This window comes from Falco biarmicus, chromosome 1, assembly GCF_023638135.1.
Source record: "Falco biarmicus isolate bFalBia1 chromosome 1, bFalBia1.pri, whole genome shotgun sequence".
Taxonomy (NCBI): Eukaryota; Metazoa; Chordata; class Aves; order Falconiformes; family Falconidae; genus Falco; species Falco biarmicus.
In genome coordinates this window covers 93675205-93693521 of record NC_079288.1, presented here as the reverse complement: position 1 = coordinate 93693521, position 18317 = coordinate 93675205, and the positions used below count along the sequence as shown (strand labels likewise).

The following is an 18317-nucleotide window of genomic DNA, read 5'->3' as shown; positions in this document are numbered from 1 at the left end:
TTACAGCAAGCTGCACCACTCAGCTTCTGAAGCATGGGTTCTGCTACATTTAATTTAATTATAGCGCCTACCTATTAGTGAAGTCAGGATTGTAAAATGCTCTCCTGTAGTGACAAGTAAGGGCAGAAACAGTAAGCACCTTTCAGATGCCAGGGACTCACCCATAAAGTTCGGTGTGCCAGGCTTTGGGGTGAGCTTTTAAATTCAAATCTTTAGTCATGTTTACTGGGGTTTTTTACTGCCAGCGCTAATAATAGGAAACTAAAAATTACACTAGTTAGCGGGGACTGCTAAACAAAGAACAGAGCTTGCTGATTAAAAGCGTTGCTGGCACCTTGCCTGATGTATCGTGGAGGCAGCTGAAGTGTTGATTGTTATTTACTGTGTGAAGCCACACATGCTGGATTTGAGCAAGTGTCTTTATTTCTGCTTGTTTTCCTCTGAACTGTCATAGCAAGCAGGGGGTGGGAAGAGGCTTTTGTTCATTAGAGTGTCTTCCAGTGGGAGCTCAAAATCTTGTACAACTTTGCTGTGCTATTGGGAAGCATTATCATAACTCCATTACAGGTGGCTAAACAGAAGCAGTAAAGTTTGTGTTTTACCTGATGAGACAAGGCTTGAAAGGAGTTTTCACATGTATTTCAACAAGGGATGTCAATGGAGACTGATGCTACCAAATCCACCGTGTTCCATGATGTTCCTAAAACTGTAGACAGTTGCCACTAAGCTATGAACTGGGTCTACACCTATGTGACAGAAATTGTAATGCAACAACCCGAGGTGTTGCCCCTGTGAGCTTTTAGCTGAAGTAATTCTACTGTGCTTTAGATCAGGGAGGAAATACCAACAGTAAGGGTGTCTCTTTAGACCCTGTAATTAGTACACTCCAATTGGGGATGCCTTCGCATTCTAGGTCCTTCTTCAAAAACTGTTTATTTTTTACATCTGTAACTATAAATAGGCAAATTCATAGGAAGGCTTTAGAGCAGAGACAAAAGACTATCTAAGATAACCACCCTTAACGATTTCAGAAAAAATGCCTTACTTTTATATTATCTGTATGTCTTTCATCCCATACAGCTTCTACAAAGAATAGAGAAAATATTTCTTTACCTCCATTACTAGCTGTCTAAGGCTCACAAGTATATTCAAGTATACAAGACTACAGTATGTTGTTTTATGTTCTGATCTATAAGGCCTAATTTTGCAATAATCTTTTAAAAAAGCAAGCTGTTTTAGGAAAAAATGTTGACCTTCTTGAGTCATCATGTAAGTCTGATCTGAGATATACCTTTGGTCAACATACTTCATCATTCATCACTCTTTGTTTACAGCATCTTTGTATATTATTGCACAGAAGTTATTTTTTAAAAAGTAGACCAAGATGCTGTAAAAGCTTTTTCTTATAGCCCACTCCTGAGAAAACTACGATGAGAAACCAAATTTAAAAAGAAAAACCCAAGAACTAATTCATTCCAATAGACAGGAGGTTAAATTAACAGCTGCCCCTTTCCTGATAACATGAAAAGTAGAAGTGATAACTGAAATTAAAAACACCAGCTTTTTTCAATGTAATTGAATTCAACACAGGTTATTCATTAGAGAAAATGAGTGAAAATCCATCAAGCTGGAAATAGGTCATTATAAACATATCCATTCATATATATAACTCTTACACTGTTGTACATAGTAGGGACAATATCCCACAGATGAAAAGCATATTAATACTGGGCTTAAAATTAAATTTTTCGTAAGAGAAATTTCAAGCAATGTAATAAATAAAAATTAAAAAAAAAAGAAAACCAACCCACACCACCTTTTATTTTGAGCTTTTAAAATTCCTAGTCTCAGAGTATCTTCATGTGTCTTACACATATTAATGTACTGGGACTCTCAGCTCTCCTACAAACTAGGAAAGGCTTCATTAATGAACTAATTAATCTTCATTTTACACGAGGAATCTTTTTTAGAACAAAAATCATTATTAAATTCTTTCAACTATAACTGTGTTTTAAGTACACTTTGTCCTATACTTCGTATGCGTTCTACATTAAATAGACATAGCGTAATTATGAAGCATGAATTATGCTCAAAGAGGGAAAAAATATCCCTGAATTACTCCATTTCTGATTTCTCTGGTATACCCAGATCCACATTAGCTTTAAAGTTCTTTGTTTATCAGTACAGTACTAATAATTCATTAATTAAAATATAGAATATAACTTCAAAATTTTAGGAAAGTTAGCAAAAGATTTCAATTACTTAAGGGAATAGGAAAATTGATGTAAGTACAAAATTCTTGTTTGGGAGTTTTTTGAGGAATTATCTTCTCTCAGAAAATTAACTGATATTCTGTTAATGGGTAAGTGGCATGAAAAAGGTGGCCACAGTCTTTTTTTTTTTTGGCTAGAGTAGCTGATAACCTGGCTGCTAAACCAATACAAAAGGTTATAACACTGGAGGGGCCTCCTGTGTCTAGCAGAAGGAAAGAAATGACACTTTCTTATATATACCAAGTGTGGTTTATGTCTTTAATCTGTGATGTTATGATGTTATGAAGCCTCACATCTATGGTTTCATCTGCACAGATCACATACACAACAAGCAATTTTCCTTTGAGCCTGTTTGGTTATCATTACTGATGACCAGGCATCCAACGCACATATGTTCAAAGCTTTTACCCATCTCTTCCACTGCAGCCAGCCTCTGCTCATCTTCCCATGTCTGCTCATTTCTCAGTAATTAACAACAGTTCCTTCAACAGCTTTTCAGAAGAAAGGCAGGTAAGGTCTGGACTTGTTCCATTATATCATAGGCCTGACCAGACCCCAAAATGGTAGGTGTAAAGATAGAATAAACCCAATTTGTCATTCTTTGTGAGTAGTGTGAGACACTGTCCTGCCAATCATCCTCCCAGTCCTTTGATAAACTGGTTTTTATAGTAGGCCAACAGCAAAGCTCAAGAGGAACACAGCAGTGGGGCAATAATACCATTGCCTGATGAAAAGAGCCAAAGTAGGTCTCTCTTCTGTAGTCTTTGCGATTATCTCATACATGCACTGATTTCCTATAAACTTCCTCAAAGCTCCCATTTGATGTGTTGAGGTGTTGAATGATAAATCTATACAAAGGAAGTTAAATGTTTCTGTCTTTCATCTCGCTTCAAGAAGAGGTGTTAAAAAGCAGAAACCCAAATACTGACAATACAGCGATCCATAAGCTGCCAGTTCAAAGAAGCTGCTCAGAGAAATGACTTTCTGTAACAGATTACAAAGACATGATTTTTTCAAAAAATTTTAATTAAAAGGAGAAACAATCCCTTGAAATTTTACCAACACCTAATGGACAATGCTTCGCTTATTGTTCAGTCTCTGAATTCATTTCCCTCTTGGGGGAACCTAACTATGGCAGGAAAAGAGCTGCTGTCCTCTCCCCACATCTTCTGTTATTTCTTCTTCTAGAAGTATTTAGGGCAAAGGAAAAGAAAAAAGAAAAGGAGCATTAATATGTTTGTATTTGATTTTTTTAATCTGTACTAATGAGGAAAAAGATTTTTTGAACTATCTCACTATTCCCAAGTTAGTTTTCCCAGTCTTGATTTCTAGTGCTTTGTTCAGCCACGTTTCAAATATTTCAAAAGAGAAGGTTTCTCTGGATTAGTTTTTGAGGCTACTTCACAGGCTAGTGAATGCTATCTCTTTTAAGCATGTCTTTTGAGATGTTTTTCAGACTGAACTTGCTTTTCCTTTAACGACATCAAAACCTTCTTTCCCCTAGAAACCTCATTTTGTTTGTATCATCTACTTTGAAGTCCCACTAAAATAATTTCACTTGTATTAGCTACTGCACGTTTTTGTCCCTGCTCTTGGTGTTTCCTCTACATTGCCCAATAATGTGATCTGAACTTTAGCAATGCCACCCAGCCCCATTTCATGGAGATCAGTTCTGATACGTGTTCTGCTGTTTTACTGAAAAAAAAACCAGTATCAAAAGTGAACCCTGTATTCTAAGAGTACTTTCTGGACATAAAGTTAATCACACCAGCACTCACTTCAGAATAAATAGGCAATGAAATCTATTCCTGATGAATGCATCAAAGACAAGTATATTTATATTTATTACAGAGAAATTAGTTACAAAATTACTGATGTATTTGTTTGTTTGCTTAACTTACAACAAATTACAAATTTATTCTCAGTGTGCAGCTCTAAGGCAGGTCAAAAGTTGAGCTTAGCCCCATTCTATTTGATAAATACATCTTTAATGCTAAAAGTATTCTCAAGTAAAATCAATACAATAATAATAAATATAAACAACAATAAATTAATGTATTAATTTACATTAATGTATTAAAATAAATTAAATAGGATTTCATAATAAATGAAATGATTATATTTCTTAGGGCAAAACGCCAGGCCAGATTCAACAGCATGAGAGAGAAAAGTCTGTTGGAAGTCCTCCATCCAGCAGAGAGGCTAAAGATGTATTCTCAGTAGGCACACACACGTAGAGCACATGTATACATCACATAGTTATCTCTCTACATGGCTAGCCGCACAGTTCACAGACAGATGCATGGAGCAGTCATATGAATACAGGCAGCACCAACACCTTCTTTTTCATGGTATGAGAAGTTTATTATACACTAATCAGTGTATAAAGTTCTCCTAACTAACATTTTGCATGTGCAAGTTCACATCAGGGCATTACCCACTACCAAGAAAGGGTTCTCTCTCTGCTTCCTTTCTCTGCCTTATGCTACAGAAACAGTGCAAGGCAAGATTCGACACAAAGTGAGAATGCAGAAGAGTATTAGGAAAGCTATCCTTTCATGCTTTTCAGAGAATGTGCCAGTTCTTAAAAGTGAGCTGCCATTTTGGATCTGTCTGACTGGGAATTTGCATCTATCGGATGCTTTCTTGGTTTGATCTTGGACTGCTATGTCTGACGAACAGGGTAATATTTAGTGATAGACACAGACTAAACATTATCTGTGAAGGAGCTTCTGAAAAGGAAGAAAAGATTAGGATCTGGAAAAGATTTTGGGATGTGGGGATTCAGAGAGGGGTTGATAGACCTGTTCTTCCAAGAACTAAGAAACAGAGACTATGTGAAGTGGGGCTTGGCACCCTGTGCAAGGGTAAAGAGAAAAGAGACAGGCAGGAGTAAGGCAGCAGCCAGAGGAACTGGGGAGAGGCTCTGGGGAGAGCTGTCCTGGTGTAGCGGAGGGAAATGAGCGCAGAAATGATTGGGAACAAGATCTGTCCTTTGGCAGAACTGAACAGCTCCAGAGGAGCCCAATGGATTGGCAAATTGGGAAAAAAAGCTTGGGCTGCCCCTGTGTCGGAGGCAAACTGGGATCTTAAGTTAAACAGCAGGCACTCAAAGGAGGCATTTGAAACAAACTTTCAGATTTGCAGCTGTGGGAAAGAAAATTAAATGCCTCAGAAACCTTGACCATTGCCATGCAATTACTGCTCTTTGGCTTTTATGTTACTTCCAGGTTTTTTTTTTATTTTGCAATTTTAACTTCATGCAGTATAACATTGCCACCCCTGCTCAGCCAATTATCCCATCTAAACATGAGAGATGCATTTTTAATGACCCAGCAGCTTAGTTGTAACAGCACTTAGAATCGTATTTGTCACTTCAACAAACTCAAACCTTTTTTTAACATGGCACTGCTTGTTTGAGAGAGTTTTTTCTGTTTGTTTCTGATCGTCCCACCCTTTCCATTCTGCTTTGGTAACTGCTTACCCTCCTAGCTGCAGTCAGCCTAGGGCTACAGAGCCATTACCTGAGCAGCGACACTGGGAAGTGAAACACTGTTAGCTGAATTGGCAAAACATACAGAGACTATTGAGGGTCAGGGATCGAGAGTTAGGTTTTGAAAGCGGCAGTTGGTAAGATTTATAAGTCTGGCTGGTTGGTTTTGGATCTAGTGTCGTATCTGTACGACAAATACCTGCTTGGCTTAGCTACTGCACCACAATGCCAGAGCAGCGCTGTTCTGGCGAGAGCCTTCAGGGTGGATATCATGCTGATGGCGGTGTGTCAGCTTCTGTGTTGGTTCCAAAGAGGCCCTTTCAGTGTGAGATTTATCCGGTGTTTCTCCTTCCAAAGCAGCGGGATCGTGTTAGACATGTTTCACCAAAGTCCTTACCTTTTCCATTCTCAGAGGGACAGTTGGTACCTTAGTTTCTTACGTGTGCTACTTTTGACACTTACTTTATTTTAGAGGGGGATCAAGCTAGGAGTAATTTGTGAACTGACTATTGCTGGGCTTGTTCCAGATAATTTATATAGTGCATAAATACTTTAGCAAATGAATTTCCAGATCATTTGAGTTCCCTTGCAGTTAAATTTTCTATAAGCCTAGAAAAAATGCTGCACGTTTCAAGTATAAACTTTGCTGATATAATACTTTTCTGTAGCCACACTAAAAAGATGCTTATATCTGATAGAACATTGACTAATGGTTTGCTGATAATTTTGCTGAGTAATTTTACTACATAGCCACTGATGTCTTATCATAGGAGGCCAATATAGGTTAAATACACAACATGCACTGATTAAACACCAAGTACATGTATTTTTTTCTGGTTAAAACTAGATGTTTAGCCCCAAAACACTAATTGTATTTATAAAATTTAAATTTTCAGTCAGAATAGAAGTATATGCATGAAGAGAAAACATTATCAGTAATGATAATGAAGTCAGTGGATGAACACATATCTAAAATGAAGCAGAATGAAAACTGACAGCAGATAAAGCATGGGATGGAGAACCTGTCATGCAAAAGCCTGTATTTATACATATGGGGGAATTTGCATCTAAGTAATATGTAATAATGTAAATATATTTTACATTAAATATGTAAAATAATATGTATATATTTAAAATTGCCAAAGCTCCTATCACAGCTTTTTCCATCATACAAAATTGTTTGTTAAGCAGACAAAACTCTGAGCTTTGTTTCTCCTTCATCTTCTTTTCAGCATTTTGATATTTCTCCTTTTTTTGTGTTTTTTTTGGGGGGTTGCCTCATCTAAAAAGAGTGTTGGTTAGATAGTAACAAAGAATCCACCTATTGCAGTATTCTTAGAAATACTGAAGAAAAAGACAGCTTAGAGAGCATGAAGCTTGTAAATAATTTACAGTTTTTGGAGTGGTTCATAAGACCATGTGCTGGAGGTGTAATTTCCCAGCGGTAAAATTGCAAGCCAGAGAGATCATCAAAAGGCAGAATCATATTTATTTTTCTCTGTCTCTTCTTTCTGCTGGTTTATATTTTCTTTTTAAAGGAGAGAGTACTGGACTCAGGAAAAACAGTTCAAGATGAACTATTTCTCTTTATTCTCCGGAAGGAAAACACAGTACATCATTAATGCAATTTTAAAAGACTGTCAAACAGAAATTTTCTGTAACAAAATAAATTATATACACCTGGAGGAAAGAAGAGTATAGAAACGATTTAAATAAGCCTCACATTCTTCTTTCAAACTATTTTATTATTTTCCTCTATTTTATAAGAGTTTAATGAAAGGTTAGAAAGATTTTTCAAATTATAGTTGGTACAATGGAGGAAGTTAGCAATAACTTGACATAAAGCCACAGGGCTTGCTTAACAATTACAATATTAAATCTCTTTCATGAACTAGAGAAATCTCCTGATAAACAAAAAGTCAGATCTGTGAGTCAAGAAAAAGCAGTCCTGGAGGTAAATTATATTGGCTACGTGTATAGTTAGACTAAAATTATTTAAGAACAAAAATGTTCACTGTGTTGTAGAGTCTCAGAGGAAAGATGCAAGCTAAAGAAAGAAAAGTTTGAACTGATATTTCTGATAAGAGTAATTGGTTGGCATAATGGATTTTTAATGAATGTCCTTAAGATACCATTTACTACAAACCTCCAAGGATGGAAGAGTTAAGGTGTTACTAGTAATGCTGTGGTAAAGAGCAGAGGAAAATACAGAGGGTCAACCTGGAAACACAAGAGGTCATTTCTGCCTCTACTAATATGTAATCTTATGAAAGTGGGTTGCTTTTTCAAGCAATGTTTCTTTCAAACAGTATGGTGAAACTGGAGTTCATTGTGTGACAGAAAAAAAGTACTTAAATGAGGTATGTAGGTCATGTATTTCTCTAAAAACAGGCTGCTAACTTATTTTGAACTAACAAAGAATAAATCAGACAATTTTTTCCAGAATGCCTTTAATTCTCCTCTAACATCACAATACTTAAATGCAGTCAGGAAATAGAAGTCCTGCTCTTCACAACTTCAGACTAAGGACTGACACAGTTGGAGCTGCTGGTGTTTCCTGTAAGAAAGGGGAGAGCAGTCTTTGCAAAATTAACATACTTTGAATGTCTTTCTCATCCAAGGAAAAAGTAAAAAAATGCTTTGCATGTTAGTAAGCCATAGAAGTTAGATGGATGTAAACACACATTTTCTCATCCATTATTTATGACAGTAATTTTTTTAAAAAAAGGAAAACTTTGAGTTGCACAAATCAAAAATTATAGGTTTTCTTTTTAGTTCACTCAAAACATGCCTAACTTTTTGTCTGAAAAGAAATTACATGCAGAACAGGAAGAACCCATGGCTTCTTTTTTCATATTCTGAAATACTGCATTGCCCTTTGACGGTCCCACCCCATTTTGGGGAGAAGCCTGCGTTATTCTTCCTTTAGCAGGTCTGGGTATGATGTAATAGACTATACATACCAATGTATGCTTGTAAGAGGAACTTATGAAATGCCTTTGTTAAGTTTTCTACATTGAATAACTTTAGTGTTAGATCAGTAAGTACCTGAACAGTTCACTGATGTATTCTTTATTGCGCTTCAAATACACGTAAAAGTACTGCTCTTTTGCATGCACTTATACAAGTCCAGCAGGCTGCACAAGCAGCACAGTAAACCTGCCAGGGGGGGCACAGAGACACTAGACCATCCGGTTGCAGTCCGTTTAGGAAGCTGGTAAAGCAGGGAGAGATGTTTTAGAATGCTCTTATGCATAAATACATGACAGGCAGGGAGATGCCCTCTCAATTAACGGATTGCTTCTTACCTGACAAGGGGTAGAGACGGTAGATTCATTTCATTGTTCCTTCCATTCCCCAAAGGCTTTGGCTTGGAAGGCAGTGTGGCCCAGCTGTCAGTACATACCTGGTCTCTAAGAGACCTGTGCTTTAATTCTGCCTCCATCAGTGGCAGCCTCTGTGACCAGGAACAAATAAGTTCATACTTCTTACTCCATGGCCGCTGTATGTCTGCTGCTCTGATGACACAGAATTGTTTCTGACTACGCGTTTGCACATGCTTAGTTATGGTGAAGAGCTGATTTAGGCTGAGGATGTGACATATATCTAAGTAATCATAGATCTACAGATCTGACATGCATTTTTCAGGTGGTGCATTCATCTCTTAATCACCAAGATTACACTATTTGTTTCTTAGCAGAAGCTGTCAGAACTATGAATACCTCAGTGTTACTTGTTTGATCTAATAGAAATATTATTTGTTCTCACAGGAAAAGCTGTTATTACACTGGCAAAAGATGTTACACTGTTCTTTATCTTCATTTAAAGCTATCTACTTTCTCTAGTTTAGGACTAGAAGCATATAAGTTTGAGCCGTCAGTCCAAATATCACAGCAATATGAACCTCAACACTTAATCCGTTTTTTCTTTCTTAACTTTCTTCTAGAAATACTTTCCTTTTAAAGAGCTTGCCAGGCTTTTTTCACTGTCTGTGTTAAAGAGGAATTAATGCAAAAAGGGATTAAGTGCGTTGCCCAAAGTCATCTGCTAAGACTGGCAAATTCAGGGCTAGAAGTTGGCTGTCTGGTCTTTGATGTTTGTGTGACTTGGTAAACAATACGGTATTGCTTCTGCTTTACATAAGTCATTTTTGTCAAGTCACCACTCTAATGCTCTTTTTTCCTCTCCTTTACTTCCTTTAATTTTCTTTGTAATTGCTTATTCTTTCTTACATGTTTCAGTTTATAAAAGAGATGTAAAGAGACAGAAGGATCTGCAAGGTTTGAATAAGATCTGTGGCAGGGTCTTTTGAATTCATTAAATGTAACTCCTCTGGTGGAACATGATTGCATGTTCTGTCAGTAATACCTGACTGCAAATGCAGTGTACATTCCTGCTTGGTTTCCATGCCACGCAAATGCTGCTTGCAGCGGTGGGAGCTCTGCTCGCAGTGACGCTGGGAGCTCCACACACTGCAGCAGCATGGGTGCTGCTCATGTCTGTCACTCAGATCTTAAGACTGAAGTGGAGACATATAGCATAGAAGAAATTTTTGTCCCCTGGGAACTCTTTGGGAACATCCTTCTAAGTGATAAACATTTAATGCATGAATATTTGGTTGAAAGTTCAAAATCAGACATATTAAACTCTCAGTCACACACATGTTCTGTAGGGTCTCATGAATACATGATTTGACTGAACCAGACTGGATGGTATTAATTCTTGTCTTTCACTTTTTTTCAGGAGTGCCCCAGTGGCGTTGTCAATGAAGAAACCTTTAAAGAGATTTACTCTCAGTTCTTTCCCCAGGGAGGTGAGTACTTGGCAGATGTAATTAGTACTACAGTGAACACAGAGTTATGTGTTAGTTCCTAAGTCTGCCAAAAAAAGCCTGTTGTTCAGACTAAAACTATTGCTGTCTCAAGTTCTGTCTGAACTCATGGGGTACTTCCTTGATGGCTGGGTACATTTTAAAGTATATATTTCTGAACGAAGTGAAATGATAACTACAAGAAGTCAGTCTTCTGTTACAAAGTTACAACCTGTGTTTGGGTACCTTTGAAAACCAGGTTTCTCTGTGTTATTTCTTTTTAAACTTTCTACACAGTCTTCCCCATTCTCTTTTATTCCACAAAACCTTCCACAGTAGGAATGAAAACTGTAGGAGGCTCTATACAGGTACCCTCTAATATTGATGGCAGAACCCCCTTGACTTCTATGGGGTTTCTCTACTTAAACGAGGGCTTTTTTTTGCTAAACCTAATTTATATTAATTATTTTCCAGGGATTTAATTTATCTTCATTATCTTTTAGTGCAATGAAGGTAGCACAAAAATATACAACAGTTTTTTGTCTTGAATGTTAGATTTTCTTTTATTTTGAACAATTTTCCTCTCTTTTCTTTCTCTTGCTTTTACCATTCAATCCTTCCTCTTCATATTCTCCTACACCTCTTCAGTCCTGCCTCTTCATCTTCTCCCCATCTCTTGAGATTTGCATGTTTCCCTGGGACTGCTCATTGCTTTCTTTTCACTTGTATTTAAACTCCCCCACACACTTAATTGGTAGGAACAAAATGTCTCCCAATTAGTTTTATTTTGAATAAAGACCTAGAAGGTAAAGAGCAGCATTCAGTGTGGATTACCATCACTGAAATCCTTAACAAGTAGGCACACTCAATAGGGAAGAACAAAAGCCTAAAAGAGTTGACCTGCCTACTGATTATTTCTATATCTAAACTTTTAAGCCGGGCTAACATCTGCAGTTCAGATATTATATTTTGTAGTTACCCTGGCTAGCAAAAAATAATTCTTTGCCTGTGATTTACTACACCTTTACTACACTTAAAATACTGATAAAAAAAATAATTACATTTCCTATTGTGACACTCAAAATTGTTTATGGGCAATGAGAATGCACACCTTTGATGAAAGTAAAACTAAAATGTACTGTGAGAATAAATGTAATCTTAAAAGCCTCATCTTTATTAGTCCAGACCTAATTGTCACAGAAAGGAAAGAATATTAACATAATTAAGATTGAGACATACTGGTTTTAGTCTCTACGCTTTTTGCTGGTGCTAGCACTTACCCTTATGCTGTTCCTCTGGACCTTTAAGGCAGTGGCATCATTTGGAGGAGGGATGGGGGCTGCAGTGGACTGCTGGCAACTGGAGTCCTTCCCTGGGGGAATAGGGTGTTCATGTTGGTGCTTTCTTCTTCCTCACTCTAGGATTCACCTGGGGTCATTTCTCCATGTTTGCTAACACTTTTTTACACCTTTCTTTTTCTCCATTGGTTTGCAGCTCCACATTACATCCAAATCTATTATAGGTGGTGACTTTTACACGTCTTTGTTCTCTTTGCTACCCCTAAACCCAGTTTTGTGCACCATCCACACCTGCATTTCACTGACCATGGGTGAGTTGTTTATAGCTGTGGGGACTGCAGTGCCAGCCTGCGCCCTGTCCCCTCTCATCCCATGCCTGTTCCCCTCTGCGCTGCATCCCAGCTCTCTGCTGCTCAAGGCCTCTGCTGCTGTACAAAGCAAAAAGTTCTCTCCACTACATCGTTCTGTTAGACCCATAAATACCTACTCCTATATAGAATAACTACCTGTTTCTGCCACCTATATAAAGCTATAGTTGCATCACAAAAATAAAATCAATGAAACTTAGAAACCTGATCAGCTTGAGAGACTGCTGTCACAGCTAAACCACAGGAAACAAAGCTGCAAGCTGATAATATTCTGTCCTGGTGCAAGCTCCCTATAAAACTTGTGGCTTCTTAGTAGCAATATGGGGACACACGGTTACTATGTTCATTGCAATTTCAATAATGCAGTTACTCTATTTGCAACAAGGGAGCTATGCTTCCCTGAAAAAAAAAAAAAAAAAAAAAAAAGAAAGAAAAAAAAAGTAATTTTTCTTCTTGCTTCATTTAACCTTAGTAGAATACAGTAAAAAAGTTAGATTTTTAGCGGGGTAGAAAAGTATCACCTCCAGATAATTCACTCATCAGTAACAGATGTTGTGTACTAGCAACAGCATTTTTAGCTTTCTTAATAAAGCTTTTTCAGAGATCTCTGTGAAGAGCATCGAGAAGTGACCATCAGGAACTATCCCCTTCCCTCTCACCATCCTCCATGGCCTCCATGCAGCCACATGCGTCCTTAGCTGTACATAAAGAGCACACATAAATGTGAAAGCCTTATGTAGTTTTTCCTCAAAATTTCAGGAAAAACATTCTGTGGGAACAGCAGAAGAGCTGAATCCACACACTGAATAACCATTACACTCCTCAGTTATGGACAGGACGAGTTATGTTCCCTGTTTGATAAGGCATACTCTCGGATGTATAATGATTGCCATTTTTTGTCTCTGATGTTTAAAATGCTTTAACAGTGTATTTCAAAGGAATTCTGATTTAGTATGTGTTTCTGTCTCAACCTGTCAGAATATCAGTTTAGCCTATAACTTATGATATCAGATCCCTGAAAAGAAAAAAAAATATTTAAAAAGTTAAGCTTTTTTTCCTAACATGACTAATGTTCAATATTTATGGGGGTGGGGGCAAGGGGGAATCATATTAAGTAGCTGTAATTAAAAGATTAGTGTACCTCATCCTGACGTCTTTTTGAAGGCAAAATTTTAGACAAGAGTTGCCTGAACAAACAGCCCTGAATAAGACCTCTGAATTATTATTTTTTTTCAGAAGGGGTTACTAGAAATAAAAGATTATTCAACTGGAGGTGTTTTTTTCATATACCATCATACAAAAAGAGTAGTATGTTGTATCATGTATGGACAAAAAGCAATATTTTTTGTGTGTGTGTTAACCTTTGTGTTTCCTGTAAATCTACAGGAATTAATGAGGAAATATTTAATATGTTTTTTAAGAAATGAATGCCTAGAGAATAGGAAGCTATTTAAAATTCAGTAATTATACTTCTATAATATGTTTCTTTCCCCTGAAGATGGTTTGCATAGTATATTCTGTTGCACAACAGAATTCTCAGTAGGTTATAGAAATTATGACTATTAAAATCCTAAATGTAAACCAAAGTCAACAAATTTACATTCTTCAGTTAAAGTGGGAATTGATCTGCTTGGTCATGCTTAAGCAACTGCACTAATGACTGGATACATGGATGAATTAATAAATATCTCGATAGTGGTTTTTTTTTAATCTCTGAAAATGCTTTAACAGACACAGGGTTTAAAGGTTGCAAAGGTTTTTCTTGCTACAATTATTTCACATCATATGAAATTAACATATTGAAGTAAGATCAGAGACTTTACTTACTAATATCAGGTCTGAATCCGTGAAGTACAAAGTTTTGAGTTTTGGTATATTTGGTTCTTTGGGGAGAAGGTGGCATTTCAGGTGAGTGACCCAAGACTATCACTCAGTTTAATTCAAAACAATATTCTGGGCTGTGACAAGTACAGGTTTTTAGGATTAATATGAAAGGTCAAATGGTTTAGTGCCAAGAAATCAGAAAAAGGCATGTCAGCAGTGATGAGAATTTTCCATGATGGGAGGGGTTTGTCCTGCAAGGGAGACACAGATTTCATAGCTCTTCTCACTTTACTAAAAGTTTGTGAGGTTAATGTTACTTAACCTAACATTAATGTAAATCCATGAAGCAGAAAGAGCAAAGCAATGAGTATGAAAAGTAAACAGTACTTCAGACTACATTAATTTGCATTATTTTTATGGAGGGAGAAGGCACTGAGGAAAGCTGACCTCACATCAACAGGGCAGTCTCTGGAGACGCTCCCTCTTTTCAGTGTATTACTCCTGGAGCAGGCTGTGCCTCTCAGAAGGCATTTGGTGGAAATGGAAAGATGAATCTTTACAAAAAGTTAGAGGCATGACAGATTCCTATTTGTGCTGTTGTGTGTTTCTGAAATGAGTCAATATGCACTGTTCAGTAGGCTGAGAAGGTGTACAAATAATTAGTGAAGGGGTCACTTGTTTAAGGTCATCTTTCAGAGACTTATTGACCACTTCAGCTACCCACAGCCAGTTTTTTTCAAGGTTTTTAAGCATCTAGCCCTCATAGGATGTACATGGGAATGGAATTAAGCAGCAAACCAGCTTTACAAATCTCCTTCTCTGGACAGATTTCTCTCCCACCTGTGGGTGAGCATATGACCCGAACACAGCAGCAGATTTCCAACAAGCTCAGCTTGTTGGGTAACAGGCTTGTCTTCAGAGTAAAAACAACACACCAGATGCACAGATGGTAGCATCTGCTTCCCTCATTTAAAGTGAACAAATTAACTCATTTTTTCTTTTTTAACATATGAGATAGATTCCTTATCACGGTCATTTAACTGATAAAGTAGCGTTCCCATTAACACAGGTTGTTTCATAGTACAATAACATGACTTCTTTGCTATTCATTCAGATATCAGTGATTAGAAGAAATAGGATTGGAAATCAATAAAGTTATTCTAGACCATAATTTTAGATTTTCTGTTCCTAACAATGTAGCTACCTACATGCTTGCACTTATAATTTATCCCTATTCCCCTGCCAAAAAAAAAAAAAGTTTAAATTGAATTGAAAATTTAGTTTTGCTATCAAATTTTGGTATCAAAATATATCTTCGTATCAGTTTTTTTCATGGAATGAAAATAAATGAAATGAGAGGTGCTTACTATGGATTTTTTACTGTTTTAAATTATAGATTCCACAACTTATGCACATTTTCTGTTTAATGCATTTGACACTGATCATAATGGATCTGTAAGTTTTGAGGTAAGTGATGCTGTTACTTCTTTCTCTGTCATTCCTTGTAATTAAGTCCAGTTTGGTGGCTTTTATTATATGGCTCACATTATGAAAAATTTAGCTTATGTGACTCAAGTTTCAAGTTTTTCCAAGGTATTAACAGAAGTCATTATTATTATTTTGTAATTGTATATCCCAAAATGGTAACTCAGATTGTGCTGCTATGTAATATTTTTATAAATCTGCTCATTTAAAAGTTACCCCAATTCATACATAAGTTATATAAAATAATCCTTGTCTTCCTCCTCCTGCAAGGTGAGAAGGACTGTGAACTACAACTAATGTTACGGGGATGACTCAGCCAAAACAGGATTGCTCACACTATTAGTTTCAGGAGAAGGCTTTACAAAAAGAGGCTTTACAGTGAATGTATTTAAAAGCACAAGGGCTTGAAATTCATTCTTCCTCCATTTAACTGCCCAGTCTGTTTTCAAAACAGTTTTCTGCCTCTCTGCTACGGCTGATGTCACCACCTGCAAAGGCTGATGTCATCAGTGCATGACATGGTAAAAAGGGCAACTCACTGCAATAGTTTAGATGAAAACAGGGTGTACAATATGAAATCGTGTGTCCTGCAGGACAAGGGCAGTGATTGTCTGCCTGTACTTGGCACTGGTGAGGCTGCACCTCGAACACTGTGTTCAGATTTGGGCCTCTCACTACAAGAGGGACGTAGAGGTGCTGGAGCATGTCCAGAGAAGGATGACAAATCTGGTGAAGGATCGGGGGCGCAAGACTGATGAGGAGCAGCTGAGGTCTGGAGAGGAGGAGACTCAGGGGACCTTATCGCTTTCTAGAGCTACCTGAAAGCAGGTTGCAGGCAGGTGGGGGTCAGTCTGTTCTCCCAGATAACAAGTGACAGGACAAGAGAAAACAGCCTCAAGCTACACCGGGAGGTTTAGATTGGGTATGAGTAAAAAAAAATCTTTACTGAAAGGATGGTCAAGCATTGGAACAGGCTGCCCAGGGAGGTGGTAGAATCACCATCCCTGGAGGTGTTTAAAGAACATGTAGATGTGGTGCTTAGGGACATGGTTTAGTGATGGACTTTGCAGTCCTGGGTTAACAGTTGGACTTGGTGATCTAAAAGGGCTTTTCCAACCTAAATGGTTCTATGATTCTACTAAATAAAATATATTTCCTCTTAACAGCAGCTCCTCCTTAGTGATCTTTGTTTTACGGGCACCAGGGCTCCACCACTTCTGTGACAAACATTCATCACTTGATTCCTTTCCAAAATTCTGTGATCTAAGTCCAGAAATGGATTTAGGTGTCTGCCTACCCACTTCTGGCTTTGAACAAGACATAAAGGAACACATGATCAGATGGAATAATTTTAAGCTTTCCTATGGATTTGAGACAGCACACTATTAAGCTTGTTAATTAATTTATTAATGAACTAGTTCTCCCCAAAGATTTACTGAGGGATAAAGCAATCAGAAAGTCATCAACAACCTTGCTAGGAGATAATTAATCACTGCGGGGAAAAAACAAATACAAGTTAATCCCAGATCACAACCAGAAGCTCTATACAGCCGTAGTGCAGAACTGACATGTGGGCAGGCTGTGTGACTGAGCACACAGAAGCTCCAGTACAGCTGCAATGATGCTCCATTTTGCAACCTTTCAGCGAGACATCTCCCTTTCTTGCAGAATCAAAGTTAGGCACAGGAGACTTTGGCAGCTAATGGACAAATGGTCTTCACAGGTATCAGCATGCTCAGCAGGAAGCTAGCAGGTTAGAAATAGGAAGCTGTGGAAAGGAGTAAAGGCAAGTACCAAAGCACAGACTTCTGTGCTTCTAACTTCACCGTCACAGACTCAAGAGAGACCTGACCTAGACTTCTGCCTCAGCCCAGACCCCCTCCAGAGATTTAGGCTCCTTTGTGACCCTAGGGCAGAGGCACCTCTCCTTATCAGGTGCTCAGCTGAGCAGGACTGTCCCTCAGTGGACAGCGTTGGCATCCTTAGGGGATGTAAATGTCCAAGCGGTACTGTGAATCTTACTTCAAAAACAAATAGGCTCTAGAAGTAGAATTCCTCTCTCTCTCCAGAAATCAGATGTTTAAACCAGGAAGGAAAACACATCTCTGTACTCTAATACTGTAATGGGGCCTTGGGTTCATGCTTCATGCTAAATGGTGTGCTTGATTCATAAGTCACTGTATTGTTGGTAACAAGCATAAAGTCAGAAGCTCTCTGAGCTTAGCTGTTACCCTTAGCACTGTTGCTTTACTGTGGCATTCTGCACTGGATTACCAGTTTAACAGCTACCATAGCTATACGGCCTCTGACACGCACATTGCCTTCCACCATGCAGAACCTTTTTCTTTTTGAGGATCCAGCCCAAAATACCCTGTGTACTACTCTAAGAAAATAAAATTATTGGAGACCTTGGCAAAGGAGTTCAGGCAAAGCTACATCAAGAATGTAAAACAGTGCAGAAAAGATTTGAAGACAGGGTTCTAAATTAAAAAGGTTAATTGATAATGTAATCTGTCTAAGTCTGTTCTGAATTTTGTGAACATTTTCATACTTAATAGTACGCTGTTAAAGAGTTGCTTGCAGATTTAACCCTGTGACTCCCAATTAGTCATTGAGATGTAGACAAGTTGAGCAAAACTCTTTTAAGATTCATGCATCCAGGTATTTACGACAGACTAAGGAAACCCAGAGCATACCACTTGAATCATCAAAAAGACTGAAGCTGTCAAGAGAGCTGTCTGTGCCTACAAGACCATCTGAAGCCAT

At 37.8% G+C, this 18317-nt stretch overlaps 1 protein-coding gene across 7 annotated transcripts in view; it reads left to right on the top strand.

The window, feature by feature from the left end:
• Nucleotides 1-18317, top strand: part of KCNIP4 (potassium voltage-gated channel interacting protein 4) — a 429697-nt gene that overhangs the window by 401886 nt on the left and 9494 nt on the right. For all 7 annotated transcript variants that reach the window (XM_056361832.1, XM_056361784.1, XM_056361814.1 and 4 more), the window contains 2 exons: nt 10510-10579; nt 15463-15533. In XM_056361832.1, the coding sequence (XP_056217807.1) occupies nt 10510-10579; nt 15463-15533 (141 nt within the window). The remainder of the gene's footprint in view (nt 1-10509; nt 10580-15462; nt 15534-18317) is intronic.